This window comes from Corticium candelabrum, chromosome 3, assembly GCF_963422355.1.
Source record: "Corticium candelabrum chromosome 3, ooCorCand1.1, whole genome shotgun sequence".
In the NCBI taxonomy this organism is placed as follows: Eukaryota; Metazoa; Porifera; class Homoscleromorpha; order Homosclerophorida; family Plakinidae; genus Corticium; species Corticium candelabrum.
Genome location: NC_085087.1, coordinates 7,058,536 through 7,071,035, shown reverse-complemented (window position 1 = coordinate 7,071,035; position 12,500 = coordinate 7,058,536). Strand labels below are relative to the sequence as shown.

Genomic DNA, 12,500 nt, shown 5'->3' with positions numbered 1-12,500 from the left:
ACTTATGAGTACAAAGAGTGATTTTATCCAGGATAGCAATGCTGGAGTGAGTGATTCCAAGCGTTAGCGATCTGCCTCTTGATTGAACAAGAGAACCCTTTCATGTACTTATAGACTTTACGAAGCCCTACACAACACTGATGGATATCAATTATTACTTGATGTCAGTCAGTAATATTTATTAATGAACTAGTTAATATTAATAGGCACCCCTCAGTTTTTCTTTGGAAACCCTGGATATGTGTTGTTTTGCTTGATTTAAATGTTTGATCAAAAGAATGTTTAAAGGCAGCAAGTGCATTTTATGAGACAGAGTGAGACGTGAGTGAAGTTTGTAGACACAATTGTCTAACTGTTGACAAATGATTGTGTTGGTGGATTAAACTGTTCAGATGAGAGTTATTAATATTAATGTTGTCATCATCTAGTAGTGGGTTGCTTAGTTATCATATCTGTTTAAATACTATCAAGGGGGTGTGTGTGTGTAATTAATTAAAATATTTTGTCAAAAGAGAATGTGAAGGATTATAGGTGGATAATCAAGTGACACTTGCACTTGACATCTCAAAGTTTGTGATCAAGTGACTATTAAGAGATGCATGTGTATTGAGTCAGTTACATTTACTAGTAATAACATATCAACTAAGTTACTGTTATGTCTCAATTAACATCTTAGGATGTCAAATATGATGTTGTGTGTACTTGTATGTATATGGTATATTACTGTGTGACTGACTTTTGGTTGTTTGTATGTACAGCCTTGCATGCTCTGTGTAAATGTTACCACAATCAATACAAATCCATGGATGCCACCACACGATTGCTGAAGGAGAGCTTGTCAATATATCAGAAATACGTCTCAGCTAATGATGTTCGTGTTGCAAAGAGTAAGTGTTGTGTGTGAGTAATTGTTGTTTTGAAAGATTTTCAACTTATTTGACAAGAGGATATGATATTTGTCTTGCCACCAGTTTGTCTGTCTTTCTCTTGTGTCTCTTCCTGCTTGTGTGTTTGTGTATGTGTGAGAGTTTCTTTATTATTGAATTTACTGGATTGTGCATTCTATGTTGATCTCTTCAGGTTTCACATCTCTCTTGTGGACCATTGTTTCTCTCTATTCTCTATCTTTTTGGTTTGTCTCATTATGTTAGACAAAGCACATGTAAACAGGAAACCAAATTACTGTTGCATGATGAGATACAGCAATTATATATACTGACATTATGTGTAAAGTCTGTTTCACAATATTGACGCCAACGTCAGCGTCGTCCTGTTGACAATATCTTGAGACGTCACTAAGTTGCGTGTCAAGGTTGGTCTGGAGTCTCGAGTCAGATTGCGCACGCGTGTCTGATCATGGACAACTATTCTGATGATGATCCTTCTTTTGCTGTTTCTCTTGTGGTGTCATTCACGTTTCTTCCATTTCTAGATCCAAGAAGCTTACAGCTCTGCTGATTCGCTAAAAATGCCCACGTGGTTACATTTGACGCTGACAACTTCCGGGTTTTGACTTTGGAATAGAACTTTGCTCTATTCCGGCGTCATGACGCCACATTGACACCACGCCACTTTGTCCTTGTTCACAATATTGACGTCCAGGTGGACTCACGACTCCGCATTGACATCGACGTCAATATTGTGAACCAGGCTTAAGGAAACAGACACAAGAGTATCTAAAGCTTTAGAGGGCTTGACTTATAGCTGGTGTGTGTCAGTCTGTCTGTCTGTCTGTCTGTCCATTTGTTCATCTGTCTGTCTGTTCATCTGTCTGTTTGTCTGTCCATCTGTCTGTCTGTCTATTTGTCTGTCTGTCTGTCTGTCTGTCTGTCCATCTGTCTGTCTGTCCATTTGTCCATCTGTCTGTCCATCTGTCTGTTTGTCTGTCCATCTGTCTGTTCATATGTCCGTCTGTCTGTCTGTCTGTCCATCTTTGTCTCTCTGTCTCCATTTGTCCATCTGTCTGTCTGTCTGTCTTTCTGTCCGTCTGTCTGACTGTCAATTACTTGTGTCAATAAAATGTTCCTAAAGCAACTGCACACTAGTAACTACATAAAGGGACATAGATTGTCTGTCTGTCTGTCTGTCTGTGTATTCATCTGTCTGTCCATCCGTCTGTCTGTCTCCAACAGTGAGAAACAGGTAGAAACATGATGATTACAATCTTATATGTTTGTCATTACCATTTGTCTGTCTGTCTGTCTGTCTGTCTGTCTGTCTGTCCATTTGTCCGTCTGTTAGTCTGTCTGTCTGTCTGTCTGTCTGTCTCACTGTCGGTGTGTTGGTATGTCTCTCTGTCTGTCTGTTTCATATGTCAATTTGTTTGTTTGTGTTTCTGTCTATTTGTCTGTCTTTCATTATAAAATTGCCAGATATCAAAATATAGGCATCACTGCAAGTTATAGTGTCAAAAATCTGTTGAACAAAGTAGTAAAATTAGCTTTTCTTTTCTTAAAGGGCTGGACATGGCTGACGAGCTCTACAAAGTTTGTATTATTATGGAACACTCCTACGTGTATCAAGCACACTGATTATTGACTGTTGGTGTTGTTGTGCATGATCACACTTGACACTGTGCACGTTTTTATAGCTACACTAGAATGGCAGTGTGCACGGGGTACGTGTTGTAGAAAAGTTTCGTTTAATCAGTTATCATGGACAGACCGGAACAGTGGTTGTATGTTGTGTGAGAAAGAACTCATCTCTCACTACTGCATTGAAATATATTATAGACATTGATTGTTGTCTTGCAACTCAATTACCAAGGAAAGTTGTTTTGTCTCAATTCTCACTTTCATTGCTGTTTTAGCTATGGACATGCTTGGTAGATGCTTTATGAGACAAGGGAACCTTTCTGATGCTGAAAGAATATTGAGAGAGTCTCTGGAGATCATAAAATCTGCTCGACCAGAAGATCCTGTTTCTATTGCTAATGGTATGTGTTTATTGTCTGATACAATTGTAAGACGTCTCACTCTTGTTACTGAACAACTCTACTCACCTCACGTTGATTGAATGTGTTGTCTATAATATCATCATTGTTTATCTTCTTTAGGTCAGTTGTCACTTGCTCAGTGTCTGTACCAACAAGGTAAAGAAAGTGAATCTATTGAACTGACAAAGGAGTGTGTCAGGATTTGGAAATCGCATTTCCATCTAAGGCATCCCAGTGTGGCTACAGGTTAGTTTCTTGTCTTTGTTTTGATATCAACTTTATGTGAATTGTGAGCTTGACATGCTGATTATCATAATGCCACATGTTGTATACTGCAGTATAAATCAGTCATAATTGTCACGTGTTGTTTACAAGCTCTTGTTCTTCTCAGCTGTTTATCAACTCGGATCTTATTTAATGGAATCAGGAAAATTGGATGAGAGTGAAGATTATGTAAGAGAATCACTTGAGATATGCAGACATTCTTTCCATGAGAAACATCCTAATACAGCAATGTGTATGTCTAAATGTTCTATAATGTCAAATCAGTATTTGTGTGTATTAATCTGTCTTGATTTGTACAGCATTAAAAAGGTTGGGACAATGTCTGATGAGAAAAGGGAAAGATGAGGAAGCTGAGAAACTTCTGTCAGAAGCTGTAGACATCGAAAGAGTTTCTCTCCCTCAAAATCATCGGGACAAAATCTGCAGTCAGAATTTCCTCATTTCTCTTTCCCTTCATCTCTCACAATTGCTGTTTTTCTGTTTTCAGCTTTCATGTCATGGTCAAAGAGTCTCTCAAATATTGCTGACTACACACGTGCTCATCATGCGCTATTAGAATCTCTTCAAATAATTAATATTAACAAACTTCCCAGCAACAGCTTTGAGAGATTAGAAGGTCTGATATTTGAGTGGAAGGTTAAATGTTGTGATTATTGAGTTTGTTTTGCAGTAAATCGTCTACTAAAGAGATTGAGCACTTTCCAACAGCAACAGCATGAAGAGACAATTATTCCTGAAGAGAAAGAAGGAATTGAAGAGACGGATGGTGAGGACAATCGCCTTGTAGCCTTGTAAACATTCTTCCTTGTATTCTCTGTCTCACTTTTTGTTTCACCCCTTTGTGTGTGTGGGCCATTTGTGTTTGTGTGTGTGTGTGTGTGTCTGTGCGTGTGTGTGTGTGTGTGTGTGTGTGTGTGGGCGTGTGTGAGTGTGTGTGTGTGTGTGTATATGGGCATGTGTGTGTGTGTGTGTGTGTGTGTGTGTGGGCATGTGTGTGTGTGTGGGCGTGTGTGTGTGTGTGTGTGTATGTGGGCATGTGTGTGTGGGTGTGTGCATGTGTGTGGGCGTTGGTGTGTGGGTGTGGGCATGTGTGTGTGGGTGTGGGCATGTGAGTGTGTGTGTGTGTGTGTGTGGGCATGTGAGTGTGTGGGCATGTGTGTGTGTGTGTGTGGGGGGGGCATGTGAGTGTGTGGGCATGTGTGTGTGTGTGTGTGTGTGTGTGTGTGTGTGGGTGGGCATGTGGTGTGTGTGTATGTGTGTGGGCATGTGAGTGTGTGTGTGTGGTGTGTGAGTGTGGTGTGTGTGTGAGTGTGTGTGTGTGTCTGTGTGTCTGTGTGTGTGTGTGTGTGGGCATGTGAGTGTGTGTGTGTGTGTGTGTGTGTGTGTGTGTGTGTGTGTGTGTGTGTGTGGTGCAATAGCTCAGTTGGTTAGAGAGTGCATTTGGAGAATGAAACCATCCGGGACCTTGCAGGATTGCAAGTTTAAGTCACAGTGATGGCAAGCTGTGGCATAATTTCCTTAAGCAAGAAACTTACACACAATTGCTTCTCGACTCAGGAGTATAAATGAGTACCTGGTCATTGACTGGGGTGGACATGACCGCTGGCTTGGCAGTAACATCGTGCAGCAGACGGGTTTGTGTGGGCCTTGGTGTCCAGTCCCAAAAACTGTGCCATTGTCAGTGCCCCTGGATGACTCTGGCCAAGCTCCAGGTGGATTGTAGCGTTGGCCCTAAGCCTTCACGTAGCGCATGGAGGCCCTGTGGTGTGTGTGTGTGTGTGTGTGGGCGTGTGTGTGTGTGTGTGGTGTGTGGGCATGTGTGAGTGTGTGTGTGTGTGGGCATGTGTGTGTGTGTGTGTGTGTGGGTGGGTGGGCATGTGTGTGTGTGTGTGTGTGTGTGTGGGCATGTGAGTGTGTGTGTGTGGGTGTGGGTGTGGGCATGTGTGTGTGTGTGTGTGTGTGTGTGTGTGTGTGTGTGTGTTGTGATTTCCCACTTGATATAGTTTAATATAGTTTACTGTTTCTTATAGCATCTCACAACAGTGGATCAGAATGGCTCACATTAGTAGCCAAATCACTAACTGGTGAAGCTGTTGAATTGAAAGCAAAAGCGTCTGATACTGTTGCCACGTTGAAGCATCAATTGCAAACCAAGGATGAGCCTTCATCATGGGATCAATTGCTTCTTTTGAATAAAAAACAACTACACAATGAGCAAACATTAGCTGATGCAGGAGTAACCGATGGAACAATACTGAGTGTCGTTCTTTGTCCTCGTGAGTCGATCTTCTACTCAATAGACTATAGTATACAAATTGTAATGATGGTATGGTTGTAGGTGGTGTGACGGGCATGGGAGCCGATGCGGGTGAGTTATTTGTTCGAGCGTTGTCACAAGGAGCAGTCGAAGTGAGTCGAGTCAAGATTGTCATTGTCGGCAAAGACAGAACTGGCAAGACGTCCTTTAAACGATCCTTGCTCAAACAGAAGTTTCAGATCATTCAACCGAGCACACCTGTGGCAATGGCAGAGTTGGCAGTGTGTGAAGCATCCAACTGGAGACTGGTCAAGGACAAGGACCAGGAATTTTTAGACAAACAAATAGCTAGAGCAGCCATGCATGCAATGCATGATTCTAGTGCAAACGTTTCAGGTAGTGAAGGTGAGAGTCAATCTGACGATGGAAGAGCAGATTGGCCACATCTTCACAGTCGTGTCGATCTCGACTCAACAGTCGGTAGAGAATCTACATCAACTGATACTAGAGTAAGTTACGTTGATGAAGTGATAGTTCTAACTGAAGGGATTGCTCGTGCTATTCGAGATTTCCAAAGTGATCCTGATCTTCTAAAGAAGGAAGATTCAAAAGTTCACGTTACCATTTGGGATTTGGGAGGTCAAGAGCCACTTCTTCCTGGTCAAGGACAAGCCATCACATCGGGATGTGTCGTTTGTGTCGTATTTAATGCATCTCAGTTTCTAGGTGACAAGGCCAAGTCATTCTACGTTCCTTTTGCCAAGTCGGAACCAATTCCAATGGACAACCACTGGATAGAGACAAACTATGATGCTGTGTCTTTATGGGCATCCATGACTTTTTTGGCAGGAGACGACGACAGTCGTGAAGGTTGTTACATTGGCAAGTCAAAGGACTGTGCATCGCCGGCCATGTTTTTGATTGGTACACATGTCAATGATGCTGATGAAGAAATGATTAAGCAACAGAATGAATTTCTGTCTAAAATGTTTTGTAATAAAGCATTTCAGAAGCACATCCTGCGACCGTCCGATCACCGTGATGATTGGTTCTTTTGTGTTGAGAATTCAGTGTCTGACCCTGACAGTGCAAGTGAGGATGCAGGTGTGAGTGCAGTGAAGCGACTCATTGAAGAGATGGCACATGATGTGTCACCCAAACATCTAATACCAGCCACTTGGTCAGTTCTAGAGAAGATCCTTGATGCTCTAGAAGAAAAATTGGGCAGTGCCCTTTCCAATGTCCATGTTATCATGGTTTTTGCTCGTCGATTGTGTCGTATGTCTGAAGAGAAAGAAGTTCGTACTGCTCTGGCATATTTAGATGAAGCCGGTTCAGTCATTTTTCCTCAGAAAAGTGACAAGCTGAAGAACATAGTCGTCACCAAACCAAGCTGGATTTTCATGGTTTTCTCAGTGGTGGCGTCTGTCACTACTCGTCCTCATCCCTTACTGAGTGAAGATTGGGATCGAGTACGACAAGTAGGAATTGCTTCTTGGAAACTCATTGATCATCGCTTGAAGAAGGCAGGAGTGAAACATGAGGAATATGAAGATGTACTGAATCTCTTGAATTTCTTTTTCATTGTCTGCCCCAAATTTTGTTCACCTCAGTCATCAGTTCCCTACGAAATGGAATATTTTGTTCCTTGTTTGCTAGAAGTCAAGTCAGAAGGTCCGTTTGCAGCTGCTAATTCGGTTGCTTCTAATCCAATGTCACTCATTGTTTTGTCTCGTGATATCGAGTTTATTCCTGAGCAATTGCATTTCAGGCTGATGACGTGTTGCATTGAGAGATATTCTGATGAACCAATGTTGACACGTAATCAGTCTGTATATCGAGTTGAAAAAGATGTCAAGTTGGAACTGATCTATCACTTGAAGAAATATATTATTGTCACTATCGACACGAAACGGCCACTTAATGAAGTTGCATCTCTGTGTACAGACATCCGTCTGTTCATCACTAAAAAGCTTCATGAAGTGAAGACCCCAGGGTTGCCTCAGTTTCAGTTTTCATTAAATATTCAACATCCCGGACCAGCCATTCCAGTGGATGTCAGCAAGTTGGTATGTATAGACAAGTATATACCAAGTGAGGACACAACATTGAGAAGAAACATAAAGAGGGACGATGTCAGCCTTGATCACAGTGAAAGAGTGGCATTAGACTGTTGGTTTTATGACGAGAAAGATGATGTATTAAGAAAAATGCAAGAACAGTCCCTGACAATAACTGCAAACAGGAAATGTACAGAAGATGATATTGTGAATGTAGCTAACCAAATTTCTGGTTGCTGGAAAACCCTTGTTCTAAATTTGTCACCTACATTTTTCATGAGCAAGACAAGAGTGATAGAAAAAGAAAACAGAGATGATTGTTTTATGCAAGCTGTAACAGCACTGAATATGTGGACAAATGAATTTGGTAACAAAGCAAGCCAGGCAGCAATGATCAAGGCAATGTGCAACATCAGCTGTAGATCTCAGGCTGAAGATGTCTTTAGTAGCAGTTTGGTGGAGCACATCTGCCCACATAAATGACTGTGTTTGTCTGCACTTGTAGGCAGAGTTGTTTTGTTAAGAGGAATCAAACATTACTTGTTTTACGTTCACATTATTCACTCACTAGTCTTTCTTGATGTGCATTGTTTTCAGTGGACATATATATGGCTGTTACTATTTAGCATTTTACCTTTTGTTTTTAGAAATACATTGATATATTGACAGAGCATAGAGTGCCACGAGTTACAAAGAGAAATACAAATGGTTATGATTGCGTAGTACAAATGATAGTGAATGGGATTTGTGGCAAATAGAGTAATAATATTTACTATGGTGATGGGCTGCAGTTCAGTTGGTGTATATACCAGTCTACTATCCTACAGGCTACAGCACAATAGATATGTCTATTAATTAATTACTGATATGCCAGCATGCAGTTCTATAAATCTATGGGAATGGCTTACATAGGGCGAGTATATGAATAGAGATTAGTAACTACTGATGTCTATGGCTTCTCTCTACTCTAATCTACCAACCTGTTCCCAATGTTCCATGTTGTCATCATCACACTAGTGTGGACAGATTCTTTCCACCTTGAGACTCGTTTTCAGAGTCGTCGACTTTGTATTTCTTGCCTGTCTCGTTATGTCTGTTATTGGATACGGACAGTTTCATCTCCATGTATGTGTTTTCAACGTCATCAAACTGGCCATTTTCATCATTTCTGTTGTGCTCGACTGTTTGTATATCCACGTGATCGTGTTCCTAATTATCTTCACCCGAAGTCAACACATCATTGTACACACTTGCTTTCAGTTTGTGTCCATGAGTTGTGTCATTCAGTTCTGAAGCACATGGAGCATACCTCAAGCTGCCTGGACTCTACAGATCAATAAGAAATATGCACATTACCATCTTGATGTATTTTATTTATTAATAAAATGAAATCTAAATGAAGCCAACCTACTCGCTTGCTTGCCTGTGCGTCTGTACATCTGTGTATGTCTGTCTGTCTGCCTGTCTGTCTGTCTGTCAATGGTAGTATATTTCACACATGATCACTATTACAGGCTAAACGTTAAAATTGAGTTGAAATAGAGCCATAATACCTAACAATCTAATGTACATAAAACTGTGTCTTTCAGTAATCATAATTATATGATTACTGTCTGTCTGTCTGTCTGTCAGTCTGTCTGTCTACACTTGTCATTTGCTTGCTTGAATACACCTTCTGTCCATGAATTGAAATTTGAAACAACAAAGTCAAATGAATTACTGATTGAGCTGTCTGTCTTGTCATCATCCACAATTCCCACTTTCTTAGAGGAGGTGACACTCACCACTGCAGGAGTATGACTTCCATCAGGTGATGCTACATCATAAACACATCACTCAAGAAAAAGTATACATGACTTCTAAAAGCTTCTATGCTAGTATACCTACAACACTGGGACAACTATTGCTATAAACACAGAACTTCACTCCATTACTAGAAGTAAGAGTTTAGTTAGATAAATATTCAATTTTGAGTGCATGATGTCAGTTGTGGTACATAATCTGGATGATGTCCATATATAGAGAGTGTAAGACAGACTACATCAAATGTGTAATGATATCACTCATAACACTTCCATGTGGCACTGTCATGCATATTTCCTTTAACCACTCTGCCATTTTGCCATCACAGAAAATAATTGATGTTGATATAAACGCAATCATTAGTCTCTTGTGTGTAATAGACAGCTTGAGATATTGTTTCAAATACACTGTATAACAGTTGTTGTACGTTGTGTGTATGCAATTACTACCCTTGACACAAACACGTAGGTATTGAACTTGATTGAAAAGCACCAACTTGGTCTCTTTGCAAATACAACTCTGTGTGTGTGTGTGCACGCGCGCGCGTTTGCAAGCAAGATCACAGATGGCAAACGTTCAGTGCCATTCAATTGTACGTGTATGCATGTCCTATAGTCCATGTACGACTCTATGAGTTACAAATGTTTTACTGCATCTTGATACATACATACATCATTCCATCGTTTTAGAAAAGCCAGTTTAGATACAATGCCACTTGTTCGAGCCTTCATATCAACATATGATTCTTGCAGCAGCTCTTCCATAGTCTTCTCACAATAATCTGATGACAAAATATCGACTTTCTGTAGAGGCAAACTGCCACTCTTAACTTCATGTTCTCCAGATAAGGTCACCAACGTCAGAGAAGGCTGTCAAATTCTTCTCTTAGATACAGAAAGATTAATATACGTGCTGCCACTATTAGGACCCTACAATGATTGACAACAATTTTATCTACAGGATGTGTTAGTAATGCCATGAATATAGTAATTACAGGACGAGGTTTTGTATCAGATTCGTCATATCCGTATTGTGGAGTTGTTGTTTGCTTGAATATTCCAGGCACAAAATCAAGAGTCTCACCATCGTCGTCATCTAAATGTGATACATGAAAGTATTAGTTTGGGTAGACATCATTATCAAATCTTACCCTTTCTTGATCTGTGTTTCTTGTAGAGACAAAATATGAAAGCAAGTAGAATGGCTGGTAACACGACCAAACACATAACAATAATGGCTACAGTTTGACTAGAGCCCAAACCATCTGTAGACAGAACTGAAATGTTAGAGATCACAGTGACACAAAAACAAACATGTAAACACTTAACCATTCGAACTATGAGGACTAAATCCTGTAGTTGAATTTATATCTATAAAACATTAAGATTTAATTGAACGAGATTGTGCGTGTGTGTGTGTGTGTGTGTGTGTGTGTGTGTGTGTGTGTGTGTGTGTAAACATGCTTACCCTCGTCTACTTGAAACGACACACGAGCTCCTTGTCTCTCTTCTCCCCACTGATTTCGAGTGTACAACACAACATCATACTCACGTCCTACTTCCAAATCTGTCACAGTCACAGTCACCAATCCATCTTGGACAACATACACTGAATTAAGATGCTTCTCTGTCACCCAATCAGTAACATAATAGTCAGTTACTACACCACAACCATTGCCTCTAGGAACGTTGACTACAAATCTGACACTCGACGATGACGATGTATGTATGTTTGTAATCAGAGGATAAGACAATGCAGCAGAATCTATACACAGATTCTTGTTACAAACCAGACATAAACACACTGACAAATACTTACAGCATGATGTTGTATATTTAACCACATCTGATGTATTCAGTCCAACATCATTCATTGCCTCGATCTCAAAGAAATAGTTGGTTCCTTTGCTCAGCCCTGTTAATATCCACGTCCCTTCATGTAGTGAGGCAGTGGAAGCTGCTGATCTCCACCTGATTGTGTATTGGGTTATTACATGGCCACCGTTGTAATCAACATTCCAATGGATTGTCACACTCGTCTCATTCCTAGAAATCGGCTTGACATCAAGAACAGGTTTGGCAGGAGCTGCAGCAAAAAACACAAAATGAAATGAAACATTTGATGTTGCAAATCAGTGATACAATTGAGCGTATTCGTTTGGGACATTCCTAGAAACAGATAGAGTGGAAAGGCACGCTAGCGTGTTCGATTGGGCACCTTTCCTTTTCTGGATAGAATGAACAGTTTCCCAAGCCTTTCTGAAAACGGATAGACTGGAAAGGTATTACGCTGTTTGATTGGTAACTTTTCTGTTTCCAAAAAAGGATAGAGCGGATACTTTCCAACCTATCCTACCATCAGTACGGATAGAAAAGATAGAAAGAGCACCTAGACATGTAAGACTTGCGTCTCTACCAGCTTTGACATTCCAAATCAACGCGCTCGCTTTGCGTAACATTTCCAGACCACTACTTGCACTTATCCTGGATTGCCCACGCAAAAGTTGAATGGCAGCTGATTTATTGGGGCAGAACAAACTCCCGAAGAGTTAGTAGACATTCTAACAGGTGGAAAAGTAGATGAAACAACTATGACAAAGAACATCCACACTGGAGTGATTCTACACATGCACATAGTTCTGTTACCACCTCATCTATCTCGTTTTGGAAAAGTTCTGTTCTATTGGTAAACGTGCCCTGTCTCTTTCCACTATATCCAAATCTAACAAGATAGTTCCAAATGAATACACCTATTAATATAAATTATGATCTAGCGTGTTTGACATTCAATACAACAATTCACAACAACCCTATCGAAGCACATGTATTGCAATCAACTATTAATGTTTTTTATAAAGATTTAAGGCTGGAAAAAATCATTAATTTTTTACTAATTATGCGTCATGTTTCACACAACTTTTTTCACTCTGTATTGAATGTTTCTGACTACATGTGATCACTGAATGAATTGAAAATGACGACTAACCTGCTGTATGTGTGGGGACATTAAACATTTCATTGCTGGGACTCTCACCCACTTTGTTACAAGCCACAATAAAACATCAATACAATGAACCAGGAATGAGACCCGTCAACACACCAGAGATCCCAACAACCGAGTCGAATACACGAGAATGTGTTGAACAACGAACGACATCTAA

The 12,500-nt window shown here is 40.4% G+C and overlaps 3 protein-coding genes across 3 annotated transcripts in view; 2 read left to right on the top strand and 1 right to left on the bottom strand.

Moving 5' to 3' along the window:
* Positions 1 to 6,345, top strand: part of LOC134177728 (uncharacterized) — a 7,138-nt gene extending 793 nt beyond the window's left edge. The window contains exons 4-14 of the mRNA XM_062644504.1: positions 759 to 887; positions 2,591 to 2,617; positions 2,810 to 2,935; positions 3,056 to 3,181; positions 3,327 to 3,452; positions 3,520 to 3,645; positions 3,708 to 3,836; positions 3,891 to 3,986; positions 5,251 to 5,496; positions 5,559 to 6,240; positions 6,327 to 6,345. Coding sequence (XP_062500488.1) covers positions 759 to 887; positions 2,591 to 2,617; positions 2,810 to 2,935; positions 3,056 to 3,181; positions 3,327 to 3,452; positions 3,520 to 3,645; positions 3,708 to 3,836; positions 3,891 to 3,986; positions 5,251 to 5,496; positions 5,559 to 6,240; positions 6,327 to 6,345 — 1,832 coding nt within the window. The remainder of the gene's footprint in view (positions 1 to 758; positions 888 to 2,590; positions 2,618 to 2,809; positions 2,936 to 3,055; positions 3,182 to 3,326; positions 3,453 to 3,519; positions 3,646 to 3,707; positions 3,837 to 3,890; positions 3,987 to 5,250; positions 5,497 to 5,558; positions 6,241 to 6,326) is intronic.
* Positions 6,346 to 6,372: 27 nt separating this feature from the next.
* LOC134176901 (uncharacterized) lies at positions 6,373 to 8,496 on the top strand. Its single transcript, XM_062643580.1, has one exon. It carries the CDS (start codon positions 6,389 to 6,391, stop codon positions 8,018 to 8,020), a length of 1,632 nt encoding a protein of 543 aa, XP_062499564.1. The 5' UTR covers positions 6,373 to 6,388; the 3' UTR covers positions 8,021 to 8,496.
* A 1,484-nt stretch (positions 8,497 to 9,980) lies between these two features.
* Positions 9,981 to 12,500, bottom strand: part of LOC134177727 (uncharacterized) — a 4,657-nt gene continuing 2,137 nt past the window's right edge. The window contains exons 2-9 of the mRNA XM_062644503.1: positions 12,428 to 12,500; positions 12,326 to 12,376; positions 11,159 to 11,425; positions 10,808 to 11,104; positions 10,669 to 10,710; positions 10,491 to 10,604; positions 10,335 to 10,435; positions 9,981 to 10,269 (exon numbers count right to left, since the gene is read on the bottom strand). The exon at positions 12,428 to 12,500 is cut by the window's right edge and continues 122 nt beyond it. Coding sequence (XP_062500487.1) covers positions 10,213 to 10,269; positions 10,335 to 10,435; positions 10,491 to 10,604; positions 10,669 to 10,710; positions 10,808 to 11,104; positions 11,159 to 11,425; positions 12,326 to 12,376; positions 12,428 to 12,500 — 1,002 coding nt within the window. The 3' untranslated portion in view covers positions 9,981 to 10,212. The remainder of the gene's footprint in view (positions 10,270 to 10,334; positions 10,436 to 10,490; positions 10,605 to 10,668; positions 10,711 to 10,807; positions 11,105 to 11,158; positions 11,426 to 12,325; positions 12,377 to 12,427) is intronic.

Coding starts and splice junctions, on each gene's coding strand:
- LOC134176901 (XM_062643580.1), top strand. CDS start 6,389: ATGTTTTTGATTGGTACACATGTCAATGATGCTGATGAAGAAATGATT.